This window comes from Panulirus ornatus, chromosome 9, assembly GCF_036320965.1.
Source record: "Panulirus ornatus isolate Po-2019 chromosome 9, ASM3632096v1, whole genome shotgun sequence".
NCBI lineage: Eukaryota > Metazoa > Arthropoda > Malacostraca > Decapoda > Palinuridae > Panulirus > Panulirus ornatus.
Genome location: NC_092232.1, coordinates 27,835,635 through 27,850,405, shown reverse-complemented (window position 1 = coordinate 27,850,405; position 14,771 = coordinate 27,835,635). Strand labels below are relative to the sequence as shown.

Here is a 14,771-nt window from a genome sequence, read left to right as displayed (position 1 = left end):
TGGAAAGGGAGCTGTGGTTTCGGGCATTATTGCATGACAGCTAGAGACTGAGTGTGAACGAATGGGGCCTTTCTTGTCTTTTCCTAGTGCTACCTCGCACACATGAGTGGGGAGGGGGATGGTATTCCATGTGTGGCGAGGTGTGGGAGATGTATAAAGGAAAGAGACAGGAGGTCAAGAGAAAGGTGCAAGAGGTGAAAAAGAGGGCAAATGAGAGTTGGGGTGAGAGAGTATCATTAAATTTTAGGGAGAATAAAAAGATGTTCTGGAAGGAGGTAAATAAAGTGCGTAAGACAAGGGAGCAAATGGGAACTTCAGTGAAGGGCGCAAATGGGGAGGTGATAACAAGTAGTGGTGATGTGAGAAGGAGATGGAGTGAGTATTTTGAAGGTTTGTTGAATGTGTTTGATGATAGAGTGGCAGATATAGGGTGTTTTGGTCGAGTTGGTGTGCAAAGTGAGAGGGTTAGGGAAAATGATTTGGTAAACAGAGAAGAGGTAGTGAAAGCTTTGCGGAAGATGAAAGCCGGCAAGGCAGCAGGTTTGGATGGTATTGCAGTGGAATTTGTTAAAAAAGGGGGTGACTGTATTGTTGACTGGTTGGTAAGGTTATTTAATGTATGTATGACTCATGGTGAGGTGCCTGAGGATTGGCGGAATGCGTGCATAGTGCCATTGTACAAAGGCAAAGGGGATAAGAGTGAGTGCTCAAATTACAGAGGTATAAGTTTGTTGAGTATTCCTGGGAAATTATATGGGAGGGTATTGATTGAGAGGGTGAAGGCATGTACAGAGCATCAGATTGGGGAAGAGCAGTGTGGTTTCAGAAGTGGTAGAGGATGTGTGGATCAGGTGTTTGCTTTGAAGAATGTATGTGAGAAATACTTAGAAAAGCAAATGGATTTGTATGTAGCATTTATGGATCTGGAGAAGGCATATGATAGAGTTGATAGAGATGCTCTGTGGAAGGTATTAAGAATATATGGTGTGGGAGGAAAGTTGTTAGAAGCAGTGAAAAGTTTTTATCGAGGATGTAAGGCATGTGTACGTGTAGGAAGAGAGGAAAGTGATTGGTTCATAGTGAATGTAGGTTTGCGGCAGGGGTGTGTGATGTCTCCATGGTTGTTTAATTTGTTTATGGATGGGGTTGTTAGGGAGGTAAATGCAAGAGTTTTGGAAAGAGGGGCAAGTATGAAGTCTGTTGGGGATGAGAGAGCTTGGGAAGTGAGTCAGTTGCTGTTCGCTGATGATACAGCGCTGGTGGCTGATTCATGTGAGAAACTGCAGAAGCTGGTGACTGAGTTTGGTAAAGTGTGTGGAAGAAGAAAGTTGAGAGTAAATGTGAATAAGAGCAAGGTTATTAGGTACAGTAGGGTTGAGGGTCAAGTCAATTGGGAGGTAAGTTTGAATGGAGAAAAACTGGAGGAAGTTAAGTGTTTTAGATATCTGGGAGTGGATCTGGCAGCGGATGGAACCATGGAAGCGGAAGTGGATCATAGGGTGGGGGAGGGGGCGAAAATTCTGGGGGCCTTGAAGAATGTGTGGAAGTCGAAAACATTATCTCGGAAAGCAAAAATGGGTATGTTTGAAGGAATAGTGGTTCCAACAATGTTGTATGGTTGCGAGGCGTGGGCTATGGATAGAGTTGTGCGCAGGAGGATGGATGTGCTGGAAATGAGATGTTTGAGGACAATGTGTGGTGTGAGGTGGTTTGATCGAGTGAGTAACGTAAGGGTAAGAGAGATGTGTGGAAATAAAAAGAGCGTGGTTGAGAGAGCAGAAGAGGGTGTTTTGAAGTGGTTTGGGCACATGGAGAGGATGAGTGAGGAACGATTGACCAAGAGGATATATGTGTCGGAGGTGGAGGGAGCAAGGAGAAGAGGGAGACCAAATTGGAGGTGGAAAGATGGAGTGAAAAAGATTTTGTGTGATCGGGGCCTGAACATGCAGGAGGGTGAAAGGAGGGCAAGGAATAGAGTGAATTGGAGCGATGTGGTATACCGGGGTTGACGTGCTGTCAGTGGATTAAATCAAGGCATGTGAAGCGTCTGGGGTAAACCATGGAAAGCTGTGTAGGTATGTATATTTTGCGTGTGTGGACGTATGTATATACATGTGTATAGGGGGGGTTGGGCCATTTCTTTCGTCTGTTTCCTTGCGCTACCTCGCAAACGCGGGAGACAGCGACAAAGTATAAAAAAAAAATATATATATATATATATATATATATATATATATATATATATATTTTCTTTTTTTTTTGCTTTGTCGCTGTCTTCCACGTTTGCGAGGTAGCGCAAGGAAACAGACGAAAGAAATGGCCCAACCCACCCCCATACACATGTATATACATACGTCCACACACGCAAATATACATACCTACACAGCTTTCCATGGTTTACCCCAGACGCTAAACATGCCTTGATTCAATCCACTGACAGCACGTCAACCCCGGTATACCACATCGCTCCAATTCACTCTATTCCTTGCACGCCTTTCACCCTCCTGCATGTTCAGTCCCCGATCACACAAAATCTTTTTCACTCCATCTTTCCACCTCCAATTTGGTCTCCCTCTTCTCCTCGTTCCCTCCACCTCCGACACATATATCCTCTTGGTCAATCTTTCCTCACTCATTCTCTCCATGTGCCCAAACCATTTCAAAACACCCTCTTCTGCTCTCTCAACCACGCTCTTTTTATTTCCACACATCTCTCTTACCCTATTATTACTTACTCGATCAAACCACCTCACACCACATATTGTCATCAAACATCTCATTTCCAGCACATCCATCCTCCTGCGCACAACTCTATCCATAGCCCACGCCTCGCAACAATACAACATTGTTGGAACCACTATTCCTTCAAACATACCCATTCTTGCTTTCCGAGATAATGTTCTCGACTTCCAAACATTCTTCAAGGCTCCCAGAATTTTCGCCCCCTCCCCCACCCTATGATCCACTTCCGCTTCCATGGTTCCATCCGCTGCCAGATCCACTCCTAGATATCTAAAACACTTCACTTCCTCCAGTTTTTCTCCATTCAAACTCACCTCCCAATTGACTTGACCCTCAACCCTACTGTACCTAATAAACTTGCTCTTATTCACATTTACTCTTAACTTTCTTCTTTCACACACTTTACCAAACTCAGTCACCAGCTTCTGCAGTTTCTCACATGAATCAGCCACCAGCGCTGTATCATCAGCGAACAGCAACTGACTCACTTCCCAAGCTCTCTCATCCCCAACAGACTTCATACTTGCCCCTCTTTCCAAAACTCTTGCATTCACCTCCCTAACAACCCTATCCATAAACAAATTAAACAACCATGGAGACATCACACACCCCTGCCGCAAACCTACATTCACTGACAACCAATCACTTTCCTCTCTTCCTACACGTACACATGCCTTACATCCTCGATAAAAACTTTTCACTGCTTCTAACAACTTGCCTCCCACACCATATATTCTTAATACCTTCCACAGAGCATCTCTATCAACTCTATCATATGCCTTCTCCAGATCCATAAATGCTACATACAAATCTATTTGCTTTTCTAAGTATTTCTCACATACATTCTTCAAAGCAAACACCTGATCCACACATCCTCTACCACTTCTGAAACCACACTGCTCTTCCCCAATCTGATGCTCTGTACATGCCTTCACCCTCTCAATCAATACCCTCCCATATAATTTCCCAGGAATACTCAACAAACTTATACCTCTGTAATTTGAGCACTCACTCTTATCCCCTTTGCCTTTGTACAATGGCACTATGCACGCATTCTGCCAATCCTCAGGCACCTCACCATGAGTCATACATACATTAAATAACCTTACCAACCAGTCAACAATACAGTCACCCCCTTTTTTAATAAATTCCACTGCAATACCATCCAAACCCGCTGCCTTGCCGGCTTTCATCTTCTGCAAAGCCTTTACTATATAAATGGTGTGGGAGGCAAGTTGTTAGAAGCAGTGAAAAGTTTTTATTGAGGATGTAAGGCATGTGTATGGGTAGGAAGAGAGGAAAGAGATTGGTTGTCAGTGAATGTAGGTTTGCGGCAGGGGTGTGTGATGTCTCCATGGTTGTTTAACTTGTTTATGGATGGGGTTGTTAGGGAGGTGAATGCAAGAGTTTTGGAAAGAGGGGCAAGTATGCAGTCTGTTGTGGATGAGAGAGCTTGGGAAGTGAGTCAGTTGTTGTTCGCTGACGATCCAGCGCTGGTGGCTGATCATGTAAGAAACTGCAGAAGCTGGTGACTGAGTTTGGTAAAGTGTGTGAAAGAAGAAAGTTAAGAGTAAATGTGAATAAGAGCAAGGTTATTAGGTACAGTAGGGTTGAGGGTCAAGTCAATTGGGAGGTAAGTTTGAATGGAGAAAAACTGGAGGAAGTAAAGTGTTTTAGATATCTGGGAGTGGATCTGGCAGCGGATGGAACCACGGAAGCGGAAGTGAATCATAGGGTGGGGGAGGGGGCGAAAATTCTGGGAGCCTTGAAGAATGTTTGGAAGTCGAGAACATTATCTCGGAAAGCAAAAATGGCTATGTTTGAAGGAATAGTGGTTCCAACAATGTTGTATGGTTGTGAGGCATGGGCTATGGATATAGTTGTGCGCAGGAGGGTGGATGTCCTGGAAATGAGATGTTTGAGGACAATATGTGGTGTGAGGTGGTTTGATCGAGTAAGTAATAATAGGGTAAGAGAGATGTGTGGAAATAAAAAGAGTGTGGTTGAGAGAGCAGTAGAGGGTGTTTTGAAATGGTTTGGTCACATGGAGAGAATTAGTGAGGAAAGATTGACCAAGAGGATATATGTGTCAGAGGTGGAGGGAACGAGGAGAAGTGGGAGACCAAATTGGAGGTGGAAAGATGGAGTGAAAAAGATTTTGAGTGATCGGGGCCTGAACATGCAGGAGGGTGAAAGGCGTGCAAGGAATAGAGTGAATTGGAACGATGTGGTATACCGGGGTCGACGTGCTGTCAATGGATTGAACCAGGGCATGTGAAGTGTCTGGGGTAAACCATGGAAAGTGTGTGGGGCCTGGATGTGGAAAGGGAGCTGTGGTTTCGGTGCATTATTACATGACAGCTAGAGACTGAGTGTGAACGAATGGGGCCTTTGGTGTCTTTTCCTAGCGCTACCTCGCACACATGAGGGGGGAGGGGGTTGTTATTCCATGTGTGGCGAGGTGGCGATGGGAACAAATAAAGGCAGACAGTATGAATTATGTACATGTGTATATATGTATATGTCTGTGTGTGTATATATATGTGTACATTGAGTTGTATAGGTATGTATATTTGAGTGTGTGGACGTGTATCTATATACATGTGTATGTGGGCGGGTTGAGCCATTCTTTCGTCTGTTTCCTTGCGCTACCTCGCTAACGCGGGAGACAGAGACAAAGCAAAATAAATAAATAAATAAAATACATACACAGACATATACATATATACACATGTTCATAATTATTACTTGCTGCCTTTATTCATTCCCGTTGCCACCCCATCACACATGAAATGACACCCCCTCCCCCGCACGCATGCGAGGTAGCACTAGGATAAGACAACAAAGGAAACATTAATTCACACTAAGTCTCTAGCTATCATGTATAATGCACATCCAGGCCCCACACAAATCCATGATTTACCCCAGATGCTTCACATACCCTAGTTCAGTCCATTGCCAGCACGTTGACCCCGGTATACCACATCGTTCCAGTTCACTCTATTCCTTGCATGCCTTTCACACTCCTGCATGTTCAGGCCCCGATCGCTCAAAATCTTTTTCACTCCATCCTTGCACCTCCAATTTGGTCTCCCACTTCTCCTCATTCCCTTCACCTCTCACACATATATCCTCTTTGTCAATCTTTCCTCACTCATTCTCTCCATGTGATCAAACCCTTTCAATACACCCTCTTCTGCTCTCTCAACCACACTCTTTTTATTACCACATATACCACATATTGTCCTCAAACATCTCATTTCCAACACATCCACCTTCCTCAGCACAACCCACACCTCACAACCATATAACATTGTTGGAACAACCATTCCTTCAAACATACTCATTCTTGCTTTCCGAGATAATGTTCTCGCCTTCCACGCATTTTTCAGCGCTCCCAGAACTTTCACCCCCTCCCCCACCCTGTGACTCACTTCTGCTTCCATGGTTCCATCCACTGCCAAATCCATTCCCAGATATCTAAAACACTTTACTTCCTCCAGTTTTTCTCCATTCAAACTTACCTCCCAATTGACTTGCCCTTCAACCCTACTGTACCTAATAACCTTGCTCTTATTCACATTTACTCTCATTTTTCTTTCACACACTTTACCAAGCTCAGTCACCATCTTCTGCAGCTTCTCACCCAAATCAGCCACCAGTGCTGTATCATCAGTGAACAACAATTGACTCACTTCCCAAGCCCTCTCATCCACAACAGACTGCATACTTGCCCCTCTTTTGTTACTAGAGGCATAAAATGTCTTCCTAGCTTTCCAGCAAGCTTTGTTCACAAACCACTTGGGATAAAATAACTCCCTAAAGATACATCTTATGTGACTACATTTGCTTTCCAGGTCTATGGGATCACGCATCTATAGTGCTCTTAAGAACACACACATAACTACAGACATTTTTATATTAGAATCATGTAAAGAAAAATAATGAATATAGCTCTCAGAGTTGGTAGGCTTACTGTAGATCTTAAAGGACAAATGATCAGAATCTCTAGTTATCAACACATCAAGCCAAGCCCTAAAAACCATATGACATCAACCTTAACTCATCATCCCACATATGATGCCTGATACCAACCTCAATAACAATGTTAATAATTCTACAGCTAGCCAGAGTCACTCACAAAGACTTCATCTTCAAAATCCTTAAACTCTACAATGGAGTTCTCCTAGAAGCATCTTTCTCCAACTTTCTTCAATCTCTTCCTATGTGTCCTTCTGTCACATCCAACAAATAAGTGTGAAAGTCCTCTCTGGGACATGTAACCTCATAATAAAATATCAGGACCCTGATATTATCCAAGAAACATCAAACACTCACTTTCTTAAACTACCCACACACAAATTTCATCTTCAATCACTGTCACCCAGACTTGTTAGTTGTAAATCCTTGCTTTTCATTTAAACTTATCTTCTACTTCAACTTTTTAATTTCCAAACCAGCTTTTCATCCTCCCCTGAGTTTTCATTCCTTCTTTTCTAACGTCCTCACCTTCTTTTCTTTAACTCATATGCACTGTTTTTTCATTTCTGAAGTCTTTACATTAAAAACTCAACTCTCCATTCATCCTATGTAATGCTTGTTTCAAACTCACGTGAAGTACTTAATATTTACTATGCTAAGCATACCAAAAATAGCTTACCAGTGAAGATTATTTTCCTTCATGTCCTTGATCAACTTCATGAATACAAAATGAAGTCTAGATATAAAAGATAGAACACATCACTTAACATTGCAATCAATTAATGTACTAACCCCCATGTGGCTCTCATCATTCACAGGCACACTTATCAGTTCCCGTGATGCACCAGTGGGTAAGGGTGGTGGAGGAGCTGAAAATCTTGGTCCTACACCATTGGCTCCTCTGCCCTGCCCACCATTGCCACCATAATAGGGCCCAGTGTTGGTGCTGGCTTGGCTACCCCAAAGGCTTGGATCACGGGGGGTGTATTCACCTACAAGTAGTAAATAAGATATTAAGGGTAAAGGAAATTAGTGGGGAAAAAAGTGTATCTCACAATGAGGAAGTAGTGCTACAACCTGGTTAAATTCAATATTTGTAGTCCAAAAAATGAAACTTCTTCCTACATCTCTCTAAGTCTCACTTCCACTTCCAACAATTCAATTTCAAACAATACAGTACAAGCGTGCAATAAACATGCTGAGGAAAACCCTATCATTCCCTTATCTTGGATATCCCATAAAAAGCACACCACAAAATCTGCTTCCAAAAAGATAAGTTTTTTCTGGTACCATAATAATCTTCCTTATTTGCCCTAAAACAGAGTACTGCTCACATATCTGGGGTGGCTCCTCAATTTCACTCTTACCTAGAGTGGAATCAGAAGGATACCATAACATTACCTCTCCTGCTATCACCATCTCCTTGATAATCCCTTTTCCATTTATCATGATGTTGCTGCTCTCTAACTCAAGATTTGAAAGGGTATATCAAGTGATGGGTGGTATGACTCTGAGAACTTCCTATGCATGAGATAAAAACCTACTGGTGAAAATGTTTAATGCATATATGAGGCAAAACAGAATACTGCTGTGTTATATGCATGGACACCAACATAACAATTAGAAATAAACATATTAAAGAGAATTCAGAAGCACCACACAAACAACATGGACACATGAACAACCAACAAAGCCTGTAAGAATGGCTACTATATAGCCTAGAGAGAACAAGATATGTGATAATCTAAGGATGGCAGCATACTGAAGGTATAAAAGAATGTGTCAAAAATTAAAGCCTCTCAACAGGGAAGATACAGACTTGTTAAGTCTTTAAAATTACCACGGATGATACCAAAAATAAAACACCAATATATGGTAGCCTAACCAGGAAGCTAGAAAGATTACTGAATATATGTCAGGAGAAATAAGAAAGATGTTTGTCCCTGCAAAAGAAACACTGAAAGGAAAACCTGACATATATCTAAATTCAGTCCCAGAAGAACCAAGACTCAATAATTATGTAATGCAGGTGTCAGGTGAGAAAACAGTCTCATAATTCAAGCAAGATATGCAGTGAGCAGTGAGAGCTTCACCCTATCCTTGCCATTCTGGCTAAATCTCATCATTAGTATTCATAGTTAGGTAATCTCCCTCTGTTCAATAGATATTGTTTATATGGATGCTCTTCTGAGCTGTCTGCATAAATCATAGCCAACATGGATTGAACCCAAGGCGTAAGACTGGCTATCACTTTCCATAGTTTCTGTGGTATAACCAGCCATTCAAAGATTATTCTGAATGACGGCTTATTTCTTTGTGCAATGAATCTGTGGAATTCTCTTTCTCCTTTTGTCTATATTCCTCAACCTACAGCCTTTCTGTCTTTAATAGCTAAGTCTACAAACACTTAAGGAGCTCCTTTCATTCTTTTCCTCATATTTCTCATCTTTTCTTTCATCCAAAATGGCTAAGATTAGGTCATTCACTAACTTTTCCAATGAAAAAACATAAAACCCTCTTTTATGGGTCTCCTGTATCTTCACTCAGATGTAGGGACATGAAGCACTCCTCTAAACAAACAGCTCTTTCATGAAACTGCATTCCTTTTCATCCAATTATGATACATTCTTGTAACAGGTGTTTTTCACTCAATGTATCCACAGGAAGATATAGCCCAGTAAAACATAAGAATTACTATACATGTGTATAAAGTATGTTGTAGGTAGTAGTTCAAAGGCAATCAACAATCAGGGTGCTATTTTACAAGTACTACCTCCCTGGGTATCAAGAGGGTTAGTGACACCTGTGTAGTGAACCAGCACTTCAATGGATGTCAAGCTGCACTCCTCTGAACCATGTAGCTGTCTTTTCTTTCTACCTCACCCATATGTGGACTACTGGCATTCTGTCCACAAACATAATCTCTACTCGTCACACTTAACACTTGACAACACTTAACTCACACAGCTTATTCTTTGTAACTCTAGATATTCCTGTGGTGAGTGCTATGTGTTAGCCTTGCCTTTTGACAAAAATGGTAGGAAAAATAGATAGAAATAGTAAGTAGAAATATTTAGGTAGGTGTATTAGGTAGAAACTTTTGGTAGAAGTAGTAGGTAGGAACATTAGGTAAGAGCATTAAGTTCTTGACGCTACCTCGCTAATGTGGGAAATGGCAAATATGTATAAAATATATTCTTTATTTATTTTATTTATTCATTTTGCTTTGTTGCTGTCTCCCGCGTTAGCAAGGTAGCGTAAGGAAACAGACGAAAGAATGGCCCAACCCATCCACATACACATATATGTACATACATGTCCACACATGCAAATATACATACCTATACATCTCAATGTATACATATATATTCACAGAGACATATACATATATACACATGTACATAATTCATACTGTCTGCCTTTATTTATTCCCATCTCCACTTTGCCACACCTGGAATAACATCCCCCTCCCCCTCATGTGTGTGAGGTAGTGCTAGGAAAAAAAAACAAAGGCCACATTTATTCACATTCAGTCTCTAGCTGTCACGTAATAATGCACCACAACCACAGCTCCCTTTCCACATCCAGGCCCCACAAAACTTTCCATGGTTTACCCCAAATGCTTCACATGCCCTGGTTCAATCCATTGACAGCACATCGGCCCTGGTATACCACATCGTTCCAAATCACTCTATACGCCTTTCACCCTCCTGCATGTTTAGGCCCCAATCACTCAAAATCTTTTTCACTCCACCTTTCCACCTCCAATTTGGTCTGCCACTTCTCCTCCTTCCCTCCACCTCTGACACATATATCCTCTTGGTCAGTCTTTCCTCACTCATTCTCTCCATGTGACCAAACCATTTCAAAACACCCTCTTCTGCTCTCTCAACCACACTCTTTTTATTACCACACATCTCTCTTACCCTATTATTACTTACTCGATCAAACCACCTCACACGACATATTGTCCTCAAACATCTCATTTCCAGCACATCCACCCTCCTCCGCACAATTCTATCCATAGCCCATGCCTCGCAACCATACAACATTGTTGGAACCCCTATTCCTTCAAACATACCCATTTTTGCTTTCCGAGATAATGTTCTCGACTTCCACACACTCTTCAACACTCCCAGAATTTTCGCCCCCTACCCCACCCTATGATTCACTTCCGCTTCCATGGTTTCATCCACTGCCAGATCCACTCCCAGATATCTAAAACACTTCACTTCCTCCAGTTTTTCTCCATTCAAACTTACCTCCCAACTGACTTGACCCTCAACCCTACTGAACCTAATAACCTTGCTCTTATTCACATTTACTCTTAACTTTCTTCTTTCACACACTTTACCAAACTCAGTCACCAGCTTCTGCAGTTTCTCACATGAATCAGCCACCAACGCTGTATCATCAGCGAACAACAACTGACTCACTTCCCAAGCTCTCTCATCCACAACTGACTTCATACTTGCCCCTCTTTCCAAAACTCTTGCATTCACCTCCCTAACAACCCCATCCATAAACAAATTAAACAACCATGGAGACATCACACACCCCTGCCGCAAACCTACATTCACTTAGAACCAATCACTTTCCTCTCTTCCTACACATACACATGCCTTACATCCTCGATAAAAACTTTTCACTGCTTCTAACAACTTGCCTCCCACACCATATATTCTTAGTACCTTCCACAGAGCATCTCTATCAACTCTATCATATGCCTTCTCCAGATCCATAAATACTACATAAAAATCCATTTGCTTTTCTAAGTTAAGAGTAAATGTGAATAAGAGCAAGGTTATTAGGTACAGTAGGGTTGAGGGTCAAGTCAATTGGGAGGTAAGTTTGAATGGAGAAAAACTGGAGGAAGTAAAGTGTTTTAGATATCTGGGAGTGGATCTGGCAGCAGATGGAACCATGGAAGCGGAAGTGAATCATAGGGTGGGGGTAGGGGTTGAAAATCCTGGGAGCCTTGAAGAATGTGTGGAAGTCGAGAACATTATCTCGGAAAGCAAAAATGGCTATGTTTGAACTAATAGTGGTTCCAACAATATTGTATGGTTGCGAGGCGTGGGATATGGATAGAGTTGTGCGAAGGAGGGTGGATGTGCTGGAAATGAGATGTTTGAGGACAATATGTGGTGTGAGGTGGTTTGATCGAGTAAGTAATGAAAGGGTAAGAGAGATGTGTGGTAATAAAAAGAGTGTGATTGAGAGAGCAGAAGAGGGTGTTTTGAAATGGTTTGGTTACATGGAGAGAATGAGTGAGGAAAGATTGACAAAAAGGATATATGTGTCAGAGGTGGAGGGAAGGAGGAGAAGTGGGAGACCAAATTGGAGGTGGAAAGATGGAGTGAAAAAGATTTTGAGTGATTGGGTCCCGAACATGCAGGAGGGTGAAAGGCATGCAAGGAATAGAGTAAATTGGAACGATGTGGTATACCAGGGTCGACGTGTTGTCAATGGATTGAACCAGGGCATGTGAAGCGTCTGGGGTAAACCATGGAAAGTTTTGCGGGGCCTGGATGTGGAAAGGAAGCTGTGGTTTCGGTGCATAGCACATGACAGCTAGAGACTGAGTGTGAACAAATGTGGCCTTTGTTGTCTTTTCCTAGTGCTACCTCGCCCACATGCAGGGGGAGGGGGCTGTTATTTCATGTGTGGCGGGGTGGCGATGGGAATGAATAAAGGCAGACTATGAATTATGTACATGTGTATATATGTATATGTCTGTGTGTGTGTATATATATGTAAACGTTGAGATTGTATAGGTATATATATGTGCGTGTGTGGACGTGTATGTGGGTGGGTTGGGCCATTCTTTCGTCTGTTTCCTTGAGCTACCTTGCTAACACAGAAAACAGCGACAAAGTATAATAAATAAAATAAAACATAGAAATATATTAAATCATGAATGATATACCAGGATTATAAATGGCCTTACCATACTGTGGATGTCTTGGAGGTGGATGTCGGGGTCTGGGGACACCCTGAGGTGGTGCTGGTGCTGGGGTGTAACCTGGGGCACCAGGGGGAGCTCCAGGTACTGGAGGAGGAGGAAAGTCCAGCACTCCACTGATACCTTCAAGCACCACAGGGTCAGAGCCATGGTCAAAGGAGCACATGTCCCCCCGCATACAGTAGCCTTTTTCTGGAATTTCAAATTAACTAACATGAACTGGCAGTCAGCTGACACCTTCAAGGATTCAGTTCTATATTTATGAAATATGATCATAATCAGTACAGCACTCCTGGCAACCTGACACATGAAACAGTTCAAAAAGTTACTAATTATGTTGCACTTTCACATCCAAAACTAATACTGTCTCCCTAAGATTCTAAAATCCCTGTCAATTCATGAGTGCCATAGTTAATTCAAAGAATCAAAAATGGAGCTGATGAAAGATAATACCAGTCAGATACTGAAAAAGAAAAATGTTTATCAAACATTTTTTACCCATTAAAGGTGGGTGAACTTTTTTTGTATATCCATGTAAGGCAGCATATTTTAGGAATAATAACGTATCAAGGAATAAGCCAATACATACATAAATAGATAAAATTGGATGAAAAATGAATGTAAGAGCTGTTACTTATACAATAATGCGTCATAACTGACTATGGGAGGAGGGCAGAAGTAGCATGGGAGGGCCCGGGGTGGGCAGATTATTAAGTTCTGGGATGATGCGAGGAGGCTCTGTGATCCATTTTGTTTTACACTAATTACATCTATCTACATGTCAGATGCCACATCACCTAATTTCACCATACAATTAAGACGCTGAAGGGCCCAATGTTATGTAACATTTCCCGCCTATTACTGTACAAGAGTTAGGTAACAGATAATACTGATGCTGACAGTGGATGGGTGAGTGAGGTTAACTGTTTAAAGGAATGGGTAAACAGAGGTCATGATAGTAGATGACAGTGATGCCACATCACCAAAATTCAAAAAACAATTACTACACAAAATAGCCCAATGATATATAACATTGCCTGGCTTCTACCATACAACTTTAGGTAACATCTTCCGCCTTTAATGGATTAAGAAAGCTTGGCTCGAGCAGATGTACACTTATAAGCTCATTTATCCATATACCTAACTCACATACAAAGCAATTAAATAAACAAAGTTTTCCAAACTATAGTGCTTCAAAATTACTCAACTTACAAACAAGTAGTCTTGCAAAACTATCATTTTCATTCACACTTACATATGCAAACACCATTACACACAATCATTCATGATTTTCTGATTATCTCCCCCGAAATATCCAACTGTTCATTTGTAGATCCATTATGCAACCTACCTTACCTTAAAGCATCTTAAACCATAATAAAACACCTTTCTTACATTTTCATGAGACATGGTGGTATGGACAAGTCTGGGAGTAAAGTCAGGGGTTGGTGAGAGGACAAGAGATAAGGAGGGAGTAGCACTACTCCTGAAGCAGTTGTGGGAGTGTGTCATAGAGTGAGAAAGTAAATGCTCAATAGATGTGGGTTCTGAAAGTGGATGGAGAGAGATGGGAGATTATTGGTGCTTATGCACCTAGTCATGAAAAGAAAGATCATGAGAGGCAAGTGTTTTGGGAGCAAATGAGTGAGTATGTCATCAGCTTTGGTAAACACAAAGGTGAGTAATGTGGCAGTTGAGGGTATAATTGGTGTGCATGGGGTATTCAATGCTGTGAATGGAAATGGTGAGGAGCTTGTGTATCCGTGTGCAGAAAACAGACTCGTGACTAGGAATATCTGGTTTAAAAAGAGAAATATACATAGGTATACGTATGTGAGTAGGAGAGATGGTCAAAGGGCATTATTGCATTATGTGTTAAATGATTGGAGTGAAAAAGAGAGACTTTTGGAAGTTAATGTGCTGAAAGGGGCAGCTGGAGGGATGTTGAACTACTATCTTGTGGAGGTGAAGGTGAAGATTTGTAAAGGTTTTCAAAAACAAAAAGAGAATGTTGGGGAGAAGTGAGCGGTGAGAGTAAGTGAGCTTGGAAAGGAGACTTGTGTGAGGAAGTACCAAGAGAGAT

General features: G+C 41.7%; 1 protein-coding gene across 2 annotated transcripts in view; it reads right to left on the bottom strand.

Annotated features, from left to right (window-relative positions):
• Window positions 1-14,771, bottom strand: part of swm (Zinc finger protein swm) — a 240,896-nt gene that overhangs the window by 135,259 nt on the left and 90,866 nt on the right. For both annotated transcript variants that reach the window (XM_071664921.1, XM_071664922.1), the window contains exons 7-8: window positions 12,674-12,880; window positions 7,516-7,715 (exon numbers count right to left, since the gene is read on the bottom strand). In XM_071664921.1, the coding sequence (XP_071521022.1) occupies window positions 7,516-7,715; window positions 12,674-12,880 (407 nt within the window). The remainder of the gene's footprint in view (window positions 1-7,515; window positions 7,716-12,673; window positions 12,881-14,771) is intronic.